The 18,209-nt window shown below is 35.3% G+C and overlaps 2 protein-coding genes across 3 annotated transcripts; one reads left to right on the top strand and one right to left on the bottom strand.

Annotated features, from left to right (window-relative positions):
• Window positions 1-1,512: 1,512 nt before the first annotated feature.
• Window positions 1,513-4,840, top strand: LOC108336371 (oligopeptide transporter 4). The gene is made up of 6 exons (XM_017572804.2): window positions 1,513-2,065; window positions 2,153-2,250; window positions 2,340-2,903; window positions 3,109-3,361; window positions 3,661-3,843; window positions 3,997-4,840. The coding sequence occupies exons 1-6, from the start codon at window positions 1,544-1,546 to the stop codon at window positions 4,609-4,611; spliced, it is 2,235 nt and encodes a 744-aa protein (XP_017428293.2). The 5' UTR covers window positions 1,513-1,543; the 3' UTR covers window positions 4,612-4,840.
• Window positions 4,841-5,454: 614 nt separating this feature from the next.
• Window positions 5,455-8,846, bottom strand: LOC108335435 (uncharacterized). Of its 2 annotated transcripts, none has more exons than XM_017571459.2 (8): window positions 8,472-8,845; window positions 8,176-8,277; window positions 7,904-8,063; window positions 7,629-7,808; window positions 6,915-7,049; window positions 6,561-6,643; window positions 6,295-6,388; window positions 5,455-6,211 (listed from the first exon to the last, which is right to left on the bottom strand). In XM_017571459.2, the coding sequence occupies exons 1-8, from the start codon at window positions 8,741-8,743 to the stop codon at window positions 6,122-6,124; spliced, it is 1,116 nt and encodes a 371-aa protein (XP_017426948.1). In that variant the 5' UTR covers window positions 8,744-8,845; the 3' UTR covers window positions 5,455-6,121. The 2 variants fall into 2 exon arrangements, 1 of the variants encoding a protein (XP_017426948.1); XR_008246382.1 differs by having other exon boundaries at window positions 6,189-6,211; window positions 6,556-6,643; window positions 8,472-8,846.
• Between the last annotated feature and the right edge of the window lie 9,363 nt (window positions 8,847-18,209).

Genomic DNA, 18,209 nt, shown 5'->3' with positions numbered 1-18,209 from the left:
CCTTCAACGCTGGTAAACGAAAGTTGGTTAGCACTATTCCATCAACGCATCGCTGCCGGTGAACCGCCAGAGGTCGTCGTTGCTGACTGGATGAGAGATTGAGAAGCAAATTATTGGTGTGGAGATGGGAAGGGGAGAAACCGCGTGAGAGATGGGGAGGGAGAGAAATGGAAGGGTTTAGATTCTGAAACGTAAAAGAAATTAAAAAAATAAATTTAATTGGGCAAGAATAGCTTTTTTGAAAACCCCTCTTTTGCCACGTTGGAAGATATCTAGTGCCAAATAATCAGCCACTTAACACCGTTAGTGTGTATTTAACGGAGATGATTACATTGACACACATTTTTTCAATGTTTGGATTCAATTGACACTTTTACACCACGTGAGGACGAAAATAAAACTTTTTTAAAAATGAGGATGAATTTGACACAATTCAACCAAACTGGGGACAAAGGAAGCAATTAAACCTTTAAACTACCACTAAAATCTTTCTTTCTGTGTATCTACCTTCAATATCTAAATCAGATAAAGTGGAGGGTGTTCACATCCCAAAGTGTACGGAGTTCAGAAGAAGGACAGCTGATCCTGGGGTGATACTTGATTGACGTTGACGTTCCTATGCTCCCTGGAGATATGATAAATGTATGCTCTTTATTTATTTATTTATTATTTATACACTACTATATAATTATACCATAAAACGATTGTTTTAATATTCTGATTTTTTCTAATTTTATTTTTTAATTAAAATAATTATTTTACATTTAAGTAAACGTTTTTTGTATTTAAATTTTATATTTGATCCTTTTTAAGCTTAAATTTTTTCTAATTAAAATATTACCTATAAAATAATAAAATTTATGTATAATAAATTTATAAAAATTATTTATATTTAATTTTATAATTATAATAATATCAATAATATCATTATTTTTTATTATCATAAAAAAGCATAGCATTTTTATTAAAAAACTATCATCATCATTTTATTATTAAAAAATTATAAAACAATTATCTAAGAAAAATGGTGGTTAAAAAAAATAATTTTCTATACACAATAATATAATTGTAGTAACTGAAAAAACAGACACATGTAGAGTTAGTGGTAAGTCCTCTGCCAAGTGATGCCACTAAACTGTTTTTGGCATCAGCATCTCAGCTAGCATGTTTCCCGATTATTTATATTTTTAATTTGATAAATTATAAAATATACAAAGTTGTCCTGTTTCTATTTAAATTTAATATTCAATAAAAGTTTAGACCATTATAAAATTGAAAGAACGATAGAATTCACATGCTTTTTAAAATTTAAAAGTTAATTTATCAATTTTAAAACTAGAACCAAAATCACTTTCTTTTTTTACCTTCCTGATAACAGCTTCAAATATCAACAAATCGGTTAGTGAAAGGTTAGGAAGATAAATCAATTTATCCCAATATTTTCGGTTAACTATAACAGCTTAAACTATTAATTAATTAATAAAAGATAATAATAACAATAATAATAATAGAAATATAAATAGCAGTGGAAAGTAACTTTTGAATGAAAGAAGAAGTAGGTGTAGAAATGGCGGCAGCGAAGAGCGAAGACCCAGAAAAAGCCCACGTGGAAGAAGAAGAAGAGTCTCCAATAGAAGAAGTAAGATTAACGGTGAAGAACACGGATGACCCGACCCAGCCGGTATGGACCTTCCGAATGTGGTTCCTGGGTTTGGTCTCCTGCTCCCTCTTGTCCTTCCTCAACCAGTTCTTCGCCTACCGGACGGAGCCACTCGTCATCACTCAGATAACCGTGCAGGTGGCCACCCTCCCCATCGGCCACCTCATGGCGGCGGTCCTCCCCAAAACCACTTTCCGGATCCCCGGGTTCGGGTCGAGGCAGTTCTCATTCAACCCGGGCCCCTTCAACATGAAGGAGCACGTCCTGGTGACCATATTCGCCAACGCAGGCAGCGGATTCGGGTCCGGGTCGCCCTACGCGGTGGGCATCATAAACATCGTGAAAGCCTTTTACGGAAGGAAAATATCTTTCCTTGCTTCATGGCTCCTCGTCATCACCACTCAGGTAATCATTTAAACCTTTTTCCTTGGAAAAAGTGACAGTGATATTGAACGAATGTGAATGAGTTGAATTTGGTGAATGTGAGTGCAGGTGTTAGGATACGGTTGGGCAGGGTTGCTGAAGAAGTACGTGGTGGAGCCTGCCCACATGTGGTGGCCCAGTGCCCTCGTTCAGGTCTCTCTTTTCCGGTATGATGTTCTATAACTATATATTGCATGGGTATCATTTTCAATTTCTTAGTTTACTTAGATAGAATAAACCTTGTTGATATATGCAGGGCTTTGCATGAGAAAGATGATGGCAGGTTTTCGAGGGCAAAGTTTTTCTTTATTGCACTGGTTTGCAGTTTTTTTTGGTATGTGATCCCTGGATACTTCTTCTCAACGCTCACAAACATATCATGGGTGTGTTGGATATTCTCCAAGTCAGTCACGGCTCAGCAGCTAGGTTCGGGAATGAATGGCTTGGGACTTGGTGCAATCACACTAGACTGGTCTGCTGTAGCATCATTCTTGTTCAGCCCTCTCATCTCACCCTTCTTTGCCATTGTCAATATTTTTGTTGGCTACTCAGTCACAGTGTATCTTGTGATTCCTGTAGCATACTGGGGCCTCAACTTGTACAATGCAAATAGGTTTCCTATTTTCTCATCAGACTTGTTCACATCCAATGGCCAACAATACGACATATCTGCAATTGTCAACGAAAAGTTTGAGTTAGATCTTGACAAGTATCACCAACAAGGTCGAATTAATCTTAGTGTTTTCTTCTCTCTCACTTACGGATTTGGATTTGCCACCATATCATCCACCCTTACACACGTTGCTTTCTTCTATGGAAGGTAAATAATGCTCCCTTATGTACTCAAACCTTTTAGCAATGTTGTTTAGTTGTTTCTTATATTCTTAAGACTAAATTACTCTTTTATCAGAGAACTGCAGAAAACCCCTTCCTTTCTTTTAACATTATACTGACACCCTTTTACATTACATAAAACCCCTTATATGGTTTGAAAAATGTTAAGTAACGTGGACTTAAACATGCAGGGAGATTATGGATCGATATCGTGCTGCAGCAAAAGGTAAAGAAGATATCCACACAAGACTGATGAAAAAATACAAAGACATACCTTCTTGGTGGTTTTATGTGATGCTGGGCGTGACGCTTCTGGTTTCTCTCATGCTATGCATCTTTCTAAATGACCAGGTTCAGATGCCGTGGTGGGGACTTGTCTTTGCTACTGCCTTGGCCTTTATATTTACACTCCCAATTAGCATCATAACTGCTACCACAAACCAGGTTAAAATCTTGCAACTTTTGCTCCCTTCCCCTTCCAGAAAATGCTAATTCATCTTATCAAGAAAATGTTGAATACATATAAACTGCAATCTCCTTTAGTCCCACTATTTGTACAAAAAAAATTGGCACCATATGGGACATATACGTTATCTTTAATTCTCACTGTTTGTTTTATTATATGCACTCACCTAAAACACACACTAAATATCAGAGACAACTTTTCATTGTTCCAAATCTGTGATCAAAACACACTTTTCTCAGTATCTTAAATACCATGCTATCTCCTGCTCTGCGTACAGACACCAGGACTAAACATTATTACCGAGTATATCTTTGGTCTCATTTATCCTGGAAGACCAATAGCAAATGTATGCTTCAAAACCTTTGGTTATATAAGCATGGCTCAGGCTGGCTCCTTCCTCAGCGATTTCAAGCTTGGCCACTACATGAAGATCCCTCCAAGATCAATGTTTTTAGTACAGGTATTTTCATGATGTTTGTTTCCTCTTACCTCAACCCCTTCAAATTTTGTGACTTGACATTGAAGGAATATTCATCATACCTTTATGTCACTCAAAAATAACTTGCACTATATTCATATATATTACATTGTCTACTGTGTTCAACGAGTGCAGTTCATCGGTACAATTCTTGCTGGAACCATAAGCACTGGTGTAGCATGGTGGTTGCTGGACTCTGTCAATGACATATGCCATAGAGATCTTCTTCCTGACGACAGTCCCTGGACATGTCCAAGTGATCGTGTTTTCTTTGATGCATCAGTTATCTGGGGTCTGGTGGGACCAAGGAGGATCTTTGGTTCTGAAGGAAACTACCGAGCATTGAATTGGTTTTTCCTTGGAGGTGCTATAGGGCCAATACTAGTTTGGCTATTGCATAAGGCATTCCCCAAGCAGTCATGGATTCCTTTGATCAATCTTCCAGTCCTTCTGGGGGCAACTGGGATGATGCCACCGGCAACAGCAATGAACTACAATTCTTGGATTATAATTGGAACCATTTTCAACTTCTTTGTCTTCCGTTACAGGAAGAAGTGGTGGCAGAGATACAACTATGTTCTTTCGGCAGCACTTGATGCAGGGGTTGCTTTTATGGCTGTTGCGCTCTACTTCGCAGTGGGCATTGAAAACAGAAGTATCTCTTGGTGGGGAAATGATGGGGAGCATTGTCCCCTTGCAACTTGCCCTACAGCAAAGGGCATAGTGGTTGATGGCTGCCCTGTATTTTAATTCTTTTTGAGAACTTGTATATATTTCATTTGCTCAAGTCAAATTTGTAGTAAAATTCAGAGGCAAAATGGAGCACAGTTTTCTATTATAGATTTTTTTAATATTATTCAAAATTTTGCATGCTAAAAGATTTGTTTTGTTAATATTAAAAAAATACAATAAAAGTAATTCAAAAATAAAAAGAGTATGTATATATAGTTACAAAAATACATACTTTACCATATTCCTCATTCTTCTACTTTATATTGTGTAACAAATTTAACTTGCATTTTGTATGATTGGAATTGAATACAGGGACAACCTTATGATAAAATTAGGTTAATTGATAACTTTGGTAACTAGTAATGTTTTTCTTAAATAACTAATGATATATTAATAAGCTAAATTTGAGTTATATGTCAACATTTATTCTCACTAGCTTGTTTCTATAATAATTGGAAAACATGAGCAGAATTTAATAATGTATAAATTTTCAACTTTAGGTAATGAGTCTCGTTTAGCCACACAGACCTAAGTATTAATTACCACACCACTTTCTACATGCACCTTTTGTTGTGTTTCTCATAAGGCATAAGCTAAGATAGTGAATAGATTAAGATGGGTTGAAACTCGAAACATTCTAATAGGATATATCCCCTCAAACTTTCACTTTCACTCGCAGTGTAATAGAAACACATTCAACCATAGACTGTTAAACTATTGTTTTCAAAGTTTTGGTATTACAGAGGAAGCTAGTTCGTGCTTGAAAAATTATTCTGGTTCCCTCTATTATGACAATGTTAGCATTTTACATAGTGTTGACATAATTTATCAAATGATAAATTGTGCCAAACATTCATATACTAAAATAAATAAAAAATGACTAAATTTATCAGAGGTAAATTTTATCACCCAAACAAACGGGGATAAAAGTTCAATATTTGTCAAACAAACCCTAACATGGCAACCCAAAATCAGCAGATTAAAAAAGGTAAACTTATGAAAAAAAAAAAAGATAACGACTATATTCACTTATTATTTAATGCTCCTTAATATTTTCAACCACAGTCTTTGGCTGAAAATGATAAAATTTGCAATATTAATCAGAAACTTCAGCTAAATGCTGTGAAGTTGGTAACTGGTGGTTGAAGAAACAATGTCAGCAGAGTATTGGAGTCTCAAACTAACAAGAAATTGTCAGAAATTTTTCTTTCTAATTGGCTGAACTTGAATATCATCACCAGATTGTCCTAGAATAGAATGCTTCCATGCTCTACTTTCTTTTCTCTCAGTCTCGCCATGTTCAGCAACAATATCAGGAAAGTCTATGGACCAGTTCTGATAACATGACCATTACCTCGGATACCATTTGGAGAATGCAAGTGCCATTACCTCATCATTTTCTTCCTGAACAAATCCCTATAACCAAATGATCAGCTTTACATGCAATTTCAGGAACAGGAAGCCAGTATGCACTGTCATAAGTGTTACAAAGTTTAAGCCAACATTTGAAATTCAAACCCATGAATCATCAAGATGAATTCCCTGTAATCCATTGGTTGTATTCATCCATCCTGATCATGAAGGAGCTGGAACTTGGGGAACCACCTCCGCCATACGCCTTCAGGTTCCAACAGCAGAAAACTCGTCAATGTATTGCGAAGTGTTAACAATGTATCAATGTGTGAAACAAGGAAGACACACCTTTGCAACTTCAGAGGTATCGGTGGCAGTATCAGTGGTACGCAAGCACATTTTGAGATTATCCCTTTGCATGAATATCACAGCCCCTATTGGCCTGTCAATGATGAATAAAAACTAATTGATAAGATTATATAATTCAGTAATTCGTTTATAGCAGGCAATTGGGGCTCTAAGACAACCACAGGGGAAGATCATTCTGCTACAAGATAATAACATAAAATTAAACATAAATTTGATAAACCTTTCTTTTCAATAAATTACCTCACCTAAGACCACTAGCAGCACTTTTTACACTAAGAAGCTTGCCAATTTCATCACTTAAGTTGGAATTCTTATCTGCCCGAACTCCCTACACAGCAATCATGGCAACAAAACCCGATTATAAATCTCAACTGCCAAACTGGGGTGGGGTTACCACATCACATGTTGCCATTATAATCAATTAATTGGAAAGTACTAGTTATAAATTGAGTATTAAAAAGAAGGAGACAAAGTTCACGGCACAAATTTGACTTTCATTCATGATTAACTAAGTTTAAAACAACAGAAACTTAAAGAAATAAAAATGTTGGCATATCAGTGACAACAGAAACTACGATGATCGTATACTGAAATATTACCAGGCACTCTCCATAAAATCCTCTACCCAGTCGAACCCTGAACACCTTTTCCAGCAATTTGCTTGCAGCATTTTGGCGAGCTGAACAATATGAATATCCTTTAGCAATTAAATCTTCAGCACTTAATTCCAGCAACTGCAAGAGGATTTTTCAAAGAACAGAACAAATTCAGCAAAGCCAGGATAAGTAGTGAGAAATTGACAATAACTTACACGAAGAAAGATAAAGATTATTTTACTTTTTGAAATATTACCCAAGTCTTATAAAGCAAGGAAGCAACATAGTAGATGGTGCTACGACACGTGATATTAGTGTATGGCACCGTCACAAGTGTAATAGAAAATTCTGAATTTGTATTAGTCATATCATGCTCACTTCAAGCAACCAATTAACTTATGAAAATGCATTTCTCCCTTTCTAAGAAGGAGATAGATAAATGACAAAGTTGACAGAAAACATGGAAATGCATGTTGACAATCTGTATGATACATAATAGTTGTAAAATTCCAATTGAAAAAAAATCATTTTAATTAGCCTGGTCAAGCTATTTGACATGGCCTAAGTAAACTATATACTCTTTAGGAATAAGAAAATACTATGGATTAATACACTTGTTTCTTAATCCATTTAATCTGAATTAAACTCTAAATTTTCCCTCAACAGTAACAAGAAGAAGGAAACACAGAAACAATCTTAAAAGAAGAATAGTCATGCCTGCTTATACATGTATGGATTAGAAATGCAGCTAAACCTGGACCGCCATTCACTCAGTCCAATATTAAACATCCTAATGTCAGGCAAGCTCCATCGGCGAAGATCTCCATCCTCAATATACTTAAGAATTAGCTCCACTCGGCCTTTGTCCTTTGAGTCCACCAAACATGGAGCCTCGTCCTAAAGGAAATTCAGGCATCTTTCAAAATTTCAGCCATGGTTGCATGAGATTCTGGAGAATTAAAGCACATAAAAGAACTTATATTTTTACTTACATCAGAAATGTTAACATCCACATGCTTGCCTGTAAAGTACTCATAAACAGCCCTAGAGCTACTCTTCTCAAGGTTTACATTAATCATAATATTCTCAGGGCAAACATTGGCAGGGGGAATATCTCTAAGAACTGATTTCCGATGATCAAACCCAATAATCCTAGATAGATAAAAAAATTAATTTAATTAATATGCAACGAAAACAACAAGAGAAACTACACAAAATCAATAAAATAGAAGCATTAAAACAATTCCAAGGAAAATTAACCTACTTGCATTTTGATTTACAGGAAAGGTCGAAGAGGAATTCCTTTGGAGGAATAAAGTCAAGTAGATAACATGTCTCAAGGCCATTAGTGCACAAATCTTCAACCCTATTGTCACAAATATATAATAAGTTCATGAATGGATAATTCAAAAACCAAAACTTTGCAGCACCCCATCTCATGGTTTCAAGCTCGAAGTGATGTAAAGCACAGAGAGTAGAACTTCAAATGCTCCACAACAGGAAACACAAAACCCCATTACAAAAAGAAAGGAAATTTATAGAGTAGAAGAAGAAGGGAACCTGAAAGCGAGAGAGGGAACCGCAGAGAAGGGCAATATGAGAAATGGGAGATTGTGGCGAGTGTGGAATAGGTGAGCAAAGAGAGCGGAGAATGCCCCAGAAAAGGAAGGGTAATTGTAGAGAACTATGTCGGGAACCCTGTCTTCTGAAGCTTTTGCTATGGCTTCCAACGCCGCATCTGAACGCAGGCTCCTTCTGCCTCTCCCAACCCACACAGTCACATAGAAAGGGAAGCTCTTCCTCCTTCCCCCTTTTCCGAACCACCATTTCATCTGAATGGTTCTTTTAGTTTCTCCTTTGAATCGTTGAAAGCTTTGACACTGTTTTGTTTCCTAGAGAAATTAAGAAAGGAGATTAAAATTTTACATCGTAGCATACTGAACCTATATCATAATCAAGGTTGAATGGTTTTCAAATTTTCAATTTGAATGTTTTTTAAATCAGTCTTCAAAAAGTTAATAAATAAATATAAATTTTCTAAACATAACATTTTATATTTTACATTACTAATTCCTTTCGAAAATGTGTTCTTTCATATAATTATCAAAAGAAACTTTAATCCTTAAATATGTAAACAATATTATATTTTAATCATAACAAAGTCTACTTTATTTTATTTATTTTTAACTTATACGTTGTTTGTAATATCTCGTTTTAATAGTATAAAATTATTAAAATAAAACTTTACATAGATATTAAAAGAACAACTAGGTAAAACAAACTTTTCACAAAAAAGAGATATATTATTCTAGATCCATTTAACTATACATCTTCTTCACCCTCACCTTTTGTTGGAGCAATTATAAAGACTTCTTCCTAAAATCACACTATTTAGATGATCATTACAAAAGAGAAGACAACAAACAACCGACAACACAAAAGCATGGGTAAGTTAGTGATACAAAACAAATTCATTTATAGATTAATATTTCACACATGAATGATATTTATTATAAAACAATTCACACATCTTAAACATTCCAAGACTTAGACTGACTATCTGGATTTACAATGAATGTCGAGCTGTGGCGGGTTGTGTATTTGTGGTGACCTTTACTACTTTGTAAAGTCATTGTCATCGGGTTTTATCCTACCACACTTACAAAGTTAGCCTATTTCACACCTTAGATCATACTTGAAGCACCCAATACTAAGACCTCCTGCTACTCTCACCACATGTGTCAATCTTCTCTACTTGTGAATAAAAAATGTTAGGATAACCCCCAAGACTAAGGTCCCCACATTTGTACTAATGATATTTGAAACAACCAACCAAAAGTTTTACCTTAAAAACTCTTTTCAACTATACTTCAAATACATACATAACTTAATGCGTAAAATCTCATAAAATTTCTCATTAATATTACTAAACAAACATTACATTACTATTTCATTTTTAACCATAAGAAAACAAATAAAGTATAAAACAAAAAGACACTAAGTTGAATTCATGACACCCTAACCAAAAACTAAATTTTAAGTTTTTTTTTTAAGATATAATCGATTATTACACCTGATAATCAATTTTTCCCGAAAGAATTTATGCCAAAATGATTTTTGGACGACAATAATCGATTATCATATGTGATAATCGATTATTCCCAAGAGTTTTGAAAACATATGACCTTTTGACTGTAACAACCGATTATCAAGTGAAATAATTGATTATTCTTGTCAGTTTTTGACAACAACCTGATTTTTCTGGTTTTAGTGCATCTTATACCTATCCAAATGATCAATTTAGAATATGTAACACTAATATTGATACGAAAACATGCTTAGAGATGAAAATAAAGTACTACATATCTCATTTGGTTAGGAATTAGATGTACCAAACCAACTGAACAACTCAAAAGTGCCTAAACTCAATTCTATCACTTGCAACACTCAATTTCTGCCACTAATAGCTTGAATAAGTCCTATTGGACTTAACAAAAAACTTCCAAGCATCACAGTTAGCCCATAACATCTAATTCAAAAATTTCACTCCTCAAAACCCCTAAAACTAGCCAAATCTAAGCTAAAATCAACATATCCATTACCAAAGGTTGTACCATCAATTTTCTCTCATTCTTAAGGTCTAAACCAGTTTTAAATTACCCATAAACAAACTAAAAAAGCTCTGGTTTATATCATATTTAATTCCTTTAGATTTTTACTAAACAAAACCTCTAAATTACCTTAGAAACAACCTTATAATCATGCTATTATGACTAACATTTTATTCTCAACATCATATCAGTTCATTCCCATAATCAAAAGTTACTAGAGACCTATTAAATTGTCTAAAACCACCATTCTTCTTTTTAGACCAACCCGTCAATAATCCACTTCTCAAACCTCAATTCTAGACCAACTCCCCTACCTTTGCCCCCTTCCCCTCCCCCATCTCTCTCTCTCACACACACACACACCCGTTTTCTTACAATTAATACCACTTCAAGACCTATAACAGTTTACTAACTTCAAAATACATTAAAAACATCATTTCACTTATCAAAACAACTAGAGAACAAATCATAAGAATCATACATAATTTTTCATAGGTTTTCACATCATTACATATCATTTTCAAACAATTTAACACATCAAGAGTACTATATCAGTTTACTCATACAATCCAACACAACATTCTCATTAAATCAAAGATTTCTTTAACAATTTATCAATAAAACTTCAATTAACTAGCTTTCTTTACTTTAGAAAGAACTCCTACGCCTCTAAGAACTTCCAACCGTTGCTTCCACAACAAGGAACTCTAAAAAAAGCCTATAACTCACCAAATCGTGATCGGAGTAAGTCCTTGAGACCACAAATTGACAAAGAAGCAAGATACGAACACCAATGATATATGCGTTGGGCTTTCCTAAGCATGATCATAAACAAAGAACAAAAGGAAAAACAGGTAGAAACTTACTTACCCTAAACGAAGAATTGATCTTGTCAGAGCGGCTGCAGCAGAATGGTTAGCGTGGAATAACAAACCAAGAGGGTTTTTAATACAAACGTGTGCCTTTTAATTTCTACTCAATTAAACTTACCAAGCAAATAATAAAGACAAATAAAGCGAGAGTAAGGTTGAGAGAAATTTGCACAGATGATTTTATCCTGGTTCGGATCTTACCAATCCTACGTCCAGTCGCTTATCTCAAAACAAGATAAACAATTTACTAATCACAAAACAATTACAAACTACAATCACAAAGATACAATTTGTAAAGGTTTAGAAAACACCTCTCTTGATGCCACAAGAGATGAGACAACACCTCCTTTGAATCTTCACAAAGGATGAAACACTTCCTTCGAATTCTTCACGAAGGATGAACACCTCCTCCGAATACTTCACGAAGGATGATTCTCTTCCAAACACCTCCTTAGACACACCAAGGATGAACCGGCTATTTCCTCTGTCACCGTAGCAACACTTCACCAGCTCCACAGACAAGAGTTTCACAAGCCGAACAAGAGCACACAAGTCTCAATGATTTTTGAGTACTAGAGCACAAGGGAAGAGTTTCTAATTGTTGTTCTTGAGAGGAAATGAGAGTCTATTTATAGACTCATCCAAAGGCTCTTCCATTTTTCGTTTTCAGCCTTTCTGACTGTGTTAATCGATTAACTTAAGTGGTTAATCGATTAACGCACCAACGGATAGTCCAACGGCTCTAAAAACGGCTAGTTTTTTTAACGACTAGTTTCTCCAACGTCCGTGTTAAGTGCGATACTCTTACCGTTAACCGTCACTATTCACGTGAATAGTGTTACTATTCATGTGAATAGTACTATAGTGTTTTGTTGCAATGATTTACTATAGTAATTTTACAAAACACTTTTCTTTTTCTAATCTAAGTCCTATACATATTTCTAAGAGTATTACAAAAGCTTTCCATCACACTACAAGTCTTCAATTCATTTTGATTCTTGATTGGTCTTGACTTGATTTGGACATCATCAAAACTTCATCTTCATCATTTTGCTAACAGATATGTTAGAAATAAAGATTACTCAGCTGTGATCTCATAGGAATTTCATGATCGTCAAACAGATAATCTGTTGAGATTGTTGATAGAAAGAACACTGGTTTAGCTGAACCTACAATCTCAAATTTTCTGATTTTTTATGATGACAACATAATTAATAACACATGTGATGTTTATGTGTTACATGTTCTATTGCTTACATGCTACTTGTTTTAATCAATGTATAAATTTGTTTAACGCAGGGAGAACATGATTGTGTTGATACATTGCATTTCACTATGCTATATAATTGATTTTATTCGTGAATGCATGTCTGATGTTTTACAGAATGAAAACCACAAACACTTATATTGAACTTTTTATTGTGTGGCAAAACAACAGTTTTAAGTCGACTTCATTATGGGGTGAATCGATTAAAACTTGTGGTTTTGCACAAACTTGTTAAAAGTGTGTTGTGAGGTTTTTCAAAAAAGAAGTTTTTCAAAACTATGTTTAATTGTGTTAAATAGTCGATTATATGCAACTTGCATTCGATTGAGTCTATTACAATTTTGAAATTCTGTTAATGCTTATATTAAATGTTACAACAATTATATTTTTATATATGTTGATCAAACATTTCTTATAAATTCATTGCATTAATTGCACATTCAATTGAAGCCACAGCAACCCAAAAACTATGGAAGCGAACAAATCCAAAATGAGTTGAACGAGATTGTATTTGTCCACTTTGGAAATATTTTAACTGAAAATATAAAAACCTAAATCATAAATTTGTAAATGAAAAGTGAAAAGAACGCAAGAGAATGAACGTAGCCGTAATGAAAGAAATGAACGAACAGTGGCTTCCACAAGGGAGAAAAGTGAAAAGAAAATTTACACTCTGTTAGCTTTAGTAGATTTAAATGTACTGTTGAATGAAAAAAAATATATTTAAAACAATAATTATACATATGCAGAAAAAATTTAAGTTTTAATTTTCTCTGCTGCGGAGAAAGAGGAAGAAAGTGGAGAACATAATAAATTAAATTATTATATTTAATTGATAATTTTTTATTAATAATTATATTTTTAAATAAATAAAAAATAAAAAATAAATAAAATAATAATAAATTTAATTTTTCATATAAGATGAAATAAATTATTTTAATAACATATTTTAAATTCTAACTTTTTATATATTAAAAATATACAATAAATTAAAATTAGTTTTGTGAGGAGGCATTGAATTCATGGGTCCGAAGTAAAAACAAAAGGGGAATTGATAATATTATTTAATGAGCCGCATTGATAATGCTAAATTTTACCATATTTTAAGCATCATTTTAGTAGCAAAATCAACTCCTTTCTAACTTATAACTTGTTAAATCCTCTTTTTTTGTCTTATTTTCTAAATAATTGTGTTTTTGGCTACTTTGATGAACTTTCATCAATAACTCCTTATTTTGTAGCTAATAATGAGCTTGGAAGAGTCTCCAACAATGTATAGAACTGAACCAAGAAGTTAGCACGCAGAAACGCTAGTCGACCAGCGAAAGAACGCTCGCCCTGTGGACAATAGAGAAACGCTCGCACATAGCTAAGAGGACGCTCGGCCAGGAGCTCATGGAGGACGTTCGTCCAGAGAGCTAAGAGGACGCTCGTCCGAGAGTGGAAGCACGAGCGGACGCTCGTCCAGGCAGAAATGGACGCTCGTCCTGGCAGAAGAGGACGCTCATCCAGCCAGGCCGAAGAGGACGCTCGTCCAGCCAGGCAGTAGAGGACGCTCGTCTGGAAAGTAAGCGCAGTGGACGCTCGTCCGGTAGAAGAGGACGCTCGTCTTGTGGACGAAGAGAGGACGCTCGGCCAGCTAGAAGGACGTTCGTCCAAATCCAGATGGTCCGCGCCCGGGCGCGACAGAGGGGCGCCGGGCGCGACTTTTCGCGAGTTTTGAATTTTTTCCAGAGAGTTTCACACCCGGGCGTGAGAAATGGGGCTCCCGGGCGTGACTTTCCTGAGAGTCTCACGCCTGGGCGCGAGACAGAGAGGGCGCCGGGCGCCATTTTTGCTGATGTGTCTGACAGAGCTTATTTAACCCTAAAACGCGAAGGGGTTTGGGTCTTTGGTTCTTTGGAGGCGCAATTCACTGAGAGGAGAGCTTGGAGGACTGCTAGGGCTCGTGGGAACACTCCCTTCTTCCTCTTGGGTTCTTCATCTTCTTCCATGGCCATTTTGTAAGCTTAAAGGCTCTCCATGGAAATGGAGAGACAAACCCATCTTGTTAGGGATTAGTTGTAGCCTTTGAATCTTGTGTAATTATTGAATGATTTGAATATATATGCCCTTTCTATCAATTGCTAGTATTCTTGTTTCCGATCTTAAAGCTTGCTTGTAATGGGGACGTTCATGACTTGATTTTGGGGTTTTATGGATTATGGGGACGTAAGATGAAACCCAGAACTGAAATAGGAGTCCTTGTGGTTCATTGATTCTAGGGATGGAAGATGATATACATGTTGTCTTAAGATCCTAGCTCTTTAATGCGGGTTTGCTTGTTAGATTGTCCAAGGGATTGGAGTTTGATAAGGAAAACCTAGGCTCTTTCACCTAAGGGATTAGGGCTAGAGTGTTTTAGTGGATTGACTTTAGTAAATTGATAGAGAGTAGATGAAATTAGTCATACACAAGAGTGCATTGGTGAAAACTAACCTTAACAATGTCATTTCATATCATTTCTAGTCTTTTCCATTTCCAAGTGCCTTCAATACCAAAGTCCAACCTTGTAATTATGTATGAATTTATCTTTCTGCACTTGTTCTGTAAATTGATGTTATGTTCTTGAGTCTATATGAGTTGTTAATCGCACAATTCTCTAGTATTACGAGTCTCTTGGGAAAACGATACCCGGTCTTACCGGTTTATTACTTGTACGATTCGGTACGCTTGCCGAGGTCTCAACACACATCACCTTGCAGTTTAACCCACTCTTTTCTCTTTTTATTTTATTTCTTTTATTTCACTGTATCAGATTTTTCACTTTTCAATAATAGCACTTTTCTCTTGTTCTCTCTGGATGCTTTCATTTTACACATAAAGCTTTTTTCTCTGTTCTTGCTTCTTGGTGCTTAGGGTTCGTTCGTTGGTTCTCTTTCCTAGGTATGATTTCTTGCTTCTTTCCACTGTAATTTGATTTGTTATTCTCTTGCACTTTCTATGCCTCATGGATTTCACCCATTATCTTGATATGGTATCACAGCTCTTTTTTTGAAGAACTCTGCTCCGTAACTCTGCTTCATCTTCTCTTTTTTCTCGCATTTTTTTTCTTTTTCTCTGTCTCTCTTGTTCTTGCTTCAGTCATGGCAAAAGACAACTTTGTTGGCAAAAGACAGCTTTGTCCACAATTACCTGTACCTTCATCCCGACGAGAATCAAACCGCTACTTTTGTTTCACCGGCTCTCGATGATACAAATTATCACTCTTGGAATCGCTCCATGTTAACTGCTCTCAACGCCAAAAGCAAGATTGAATTCGTGTTTGGAAATTTCTGTCCTCCTGAAAAGGACAAACCAAAATATGCTGCCTGGAATCGCGAAAACAACATGGTTGTGTCATGGATTGTTCACTCTGTTTCCATGTCCATTAGACAAGCATCATATGGACAAAGCGTCACAGATCTAGAACGACCTAAAGAACAGATTTTCTCAAGGAAGTCTCTCTCGCATTTCTAGTTTTCAACTTGATATTGCTACTCGACATCAAGGTAACCTTACAATTTTTGAGTATTTCACTAAACTTTGCATTTTTTGGGATGAGATTGACAATTTCAGTCCAAAACCTCTTTGTACCTGTAAATCTGATTGTGGATGCCAAGTCGCGGCTGTTGTGAGACAAAGAAAGCAAGAAGATCAGGTTATGCAATTTTTACGAGGATTAAATGATCAATTTACCAATATTACCTCTCATGTGCTTCTTTTGGACCCTATTTCGGACATCACCAAGGTTTTCTCACTAGTGGCACAATAGGAAAGACAATATTTTAGTTGAAATCTGATTGTTGCGACTAAAACTCAGGATACTGACACTACCACTGCTTGCACCGCTTCAACCGCTTCCACCTCTTCCACCGCTTGTAATTATTGTGGAAAATATGGGCACAGTGAAGCTGTCTGCTACCACAAGAATGACTTCCCTAACCAAGAAAAAGGCTTTAAAAGTGCACCGACTTGCAGAAAACATTGCACTCATTGCAACAAAAGTGGTCATACCGTGGAAGTTTGCTATAAGAAGCACGATTATCCTCCAAGACATAAGTTCTACAATAAGCCTCCCAGATTCACTATACCTCTATCCAAGAAGACAATGGGAATGTTAAGGATAACAATTCTAATAGTGTTGATCACATACGACTCACACCACAACAACTTCAAGTTCTTGCAAAGCTCTTCAAAGGCCACAATTTGAACGATGCTTCCATTTTTGCTCAAATTCATCACATTGGATCTGCTTCGGCTAACCAACCTCTTTTAGGTAATATTTGCCCTACTCTTACTTCCAAATACTCTAAAACCAATTGGATCCTTGATTATGGAACCATTGACCACATAAGTATTTCTCTATGAAAATTTTCATCTTATAAAAGAATCAAACCTTTCAAATTGCTTTACCTAATAGTATTATGGTTTACTCTGATTATTCTGGCACTGTAATTCTTAACAACAAGATCCACCTCTTAAATGTCCTTTATGTTCCGCAATTCTCTTTTAATCTAATCTCCATATCTCAGTTGATTTCTTTTAATAAATATGAACTAACTTTTTCCTTTCATGGTTATATTATGCAGGACATTCAAACCAAAGATAAGATTTCTATAGCTAAACTCATTGGTGGCTTGTACATTTTAGATTCTTCTTTCTCTTTTAATCTAATCTCCATATCTCAGTTGATTTCTTTTAATAAATATGAACTAACTTTTTCCTTTCATGGTTGTATTATGTAAGACATTCAAACCAAAGAGAAGATTTCTATAACTAAACTCATTGGTGGCTTGTACATTTTAGATTCTTCTTTGAACATACTTACTTCTACTGTAAATTTTGCCAACAATGTTGTAAACAATACTAGCCTATGACATCATAGATTAGGACATCCTTTCGATATTAGATTGAATAGTTTGAAACTCAAATATCCATTCATTGTTCATAATCCCATTGTCATATGTGATGATTGCCGTCGTGCTAAACAAAGCAAGTTACTTTCTCTAATAGTACTTCTAAAATCAAGCAAATATTTGATCTTATTCACATTGATATATGGGGTTCCTGTAATATCCCTTCTATGCGTGGTTTCAAATATTTTCTCACCATTGTGAATGATTTTTCTTGTTTTACTTGGCTTATACCTATGACTGACAAATTTGGTGTTAGAAAAATCATCTCTGATTTTATAACAAACATAGAAAATTAGTTTTCTACCACTATCAAAAACCATCTGCACTAATAATGTCATTGAATTTGCTATGCATAATTTGTTCTCCCTTAAAGGTATTAACTATCAAACCACATGTAATGAAACCCCAACAAAATGGTATAGTTGAGCGTAAACACCAACACTTGTTAAATGTCACTCGCTCCCTCTTGTTGCTGAACATGCTACTTTACTGATTAATTGCATGCCTAAACCCTTACTTGATGATGCTACTCCATATGAAAAATTATATGGAAAATTGTATGATATTTCTGCTCTACATCTTTTTGGCTGTTTATGCTATATTATTACTTT

This window comes from Vigna angularis, chromosome 1 (genome assembly GCF_016808095.1).
Source record: "Vigna angularis cultivar LongXiaoDou No.4 chromosome 1, ASM1680809v1, whole genome shotgun sequence".
In the NCBI taxonomy this organism is placed as follows: Eukaryota; Viridiplantae; Streptophyta; class Magnoliopsida; order Fabales; family Fabaceae; genus Vigna; species Vigna angularis.
The sequence above is the reverse complement of the archived record's forward strand: the minus strand, read 5'-3'. Positions and strand labels throughout refer to the sequence as shown.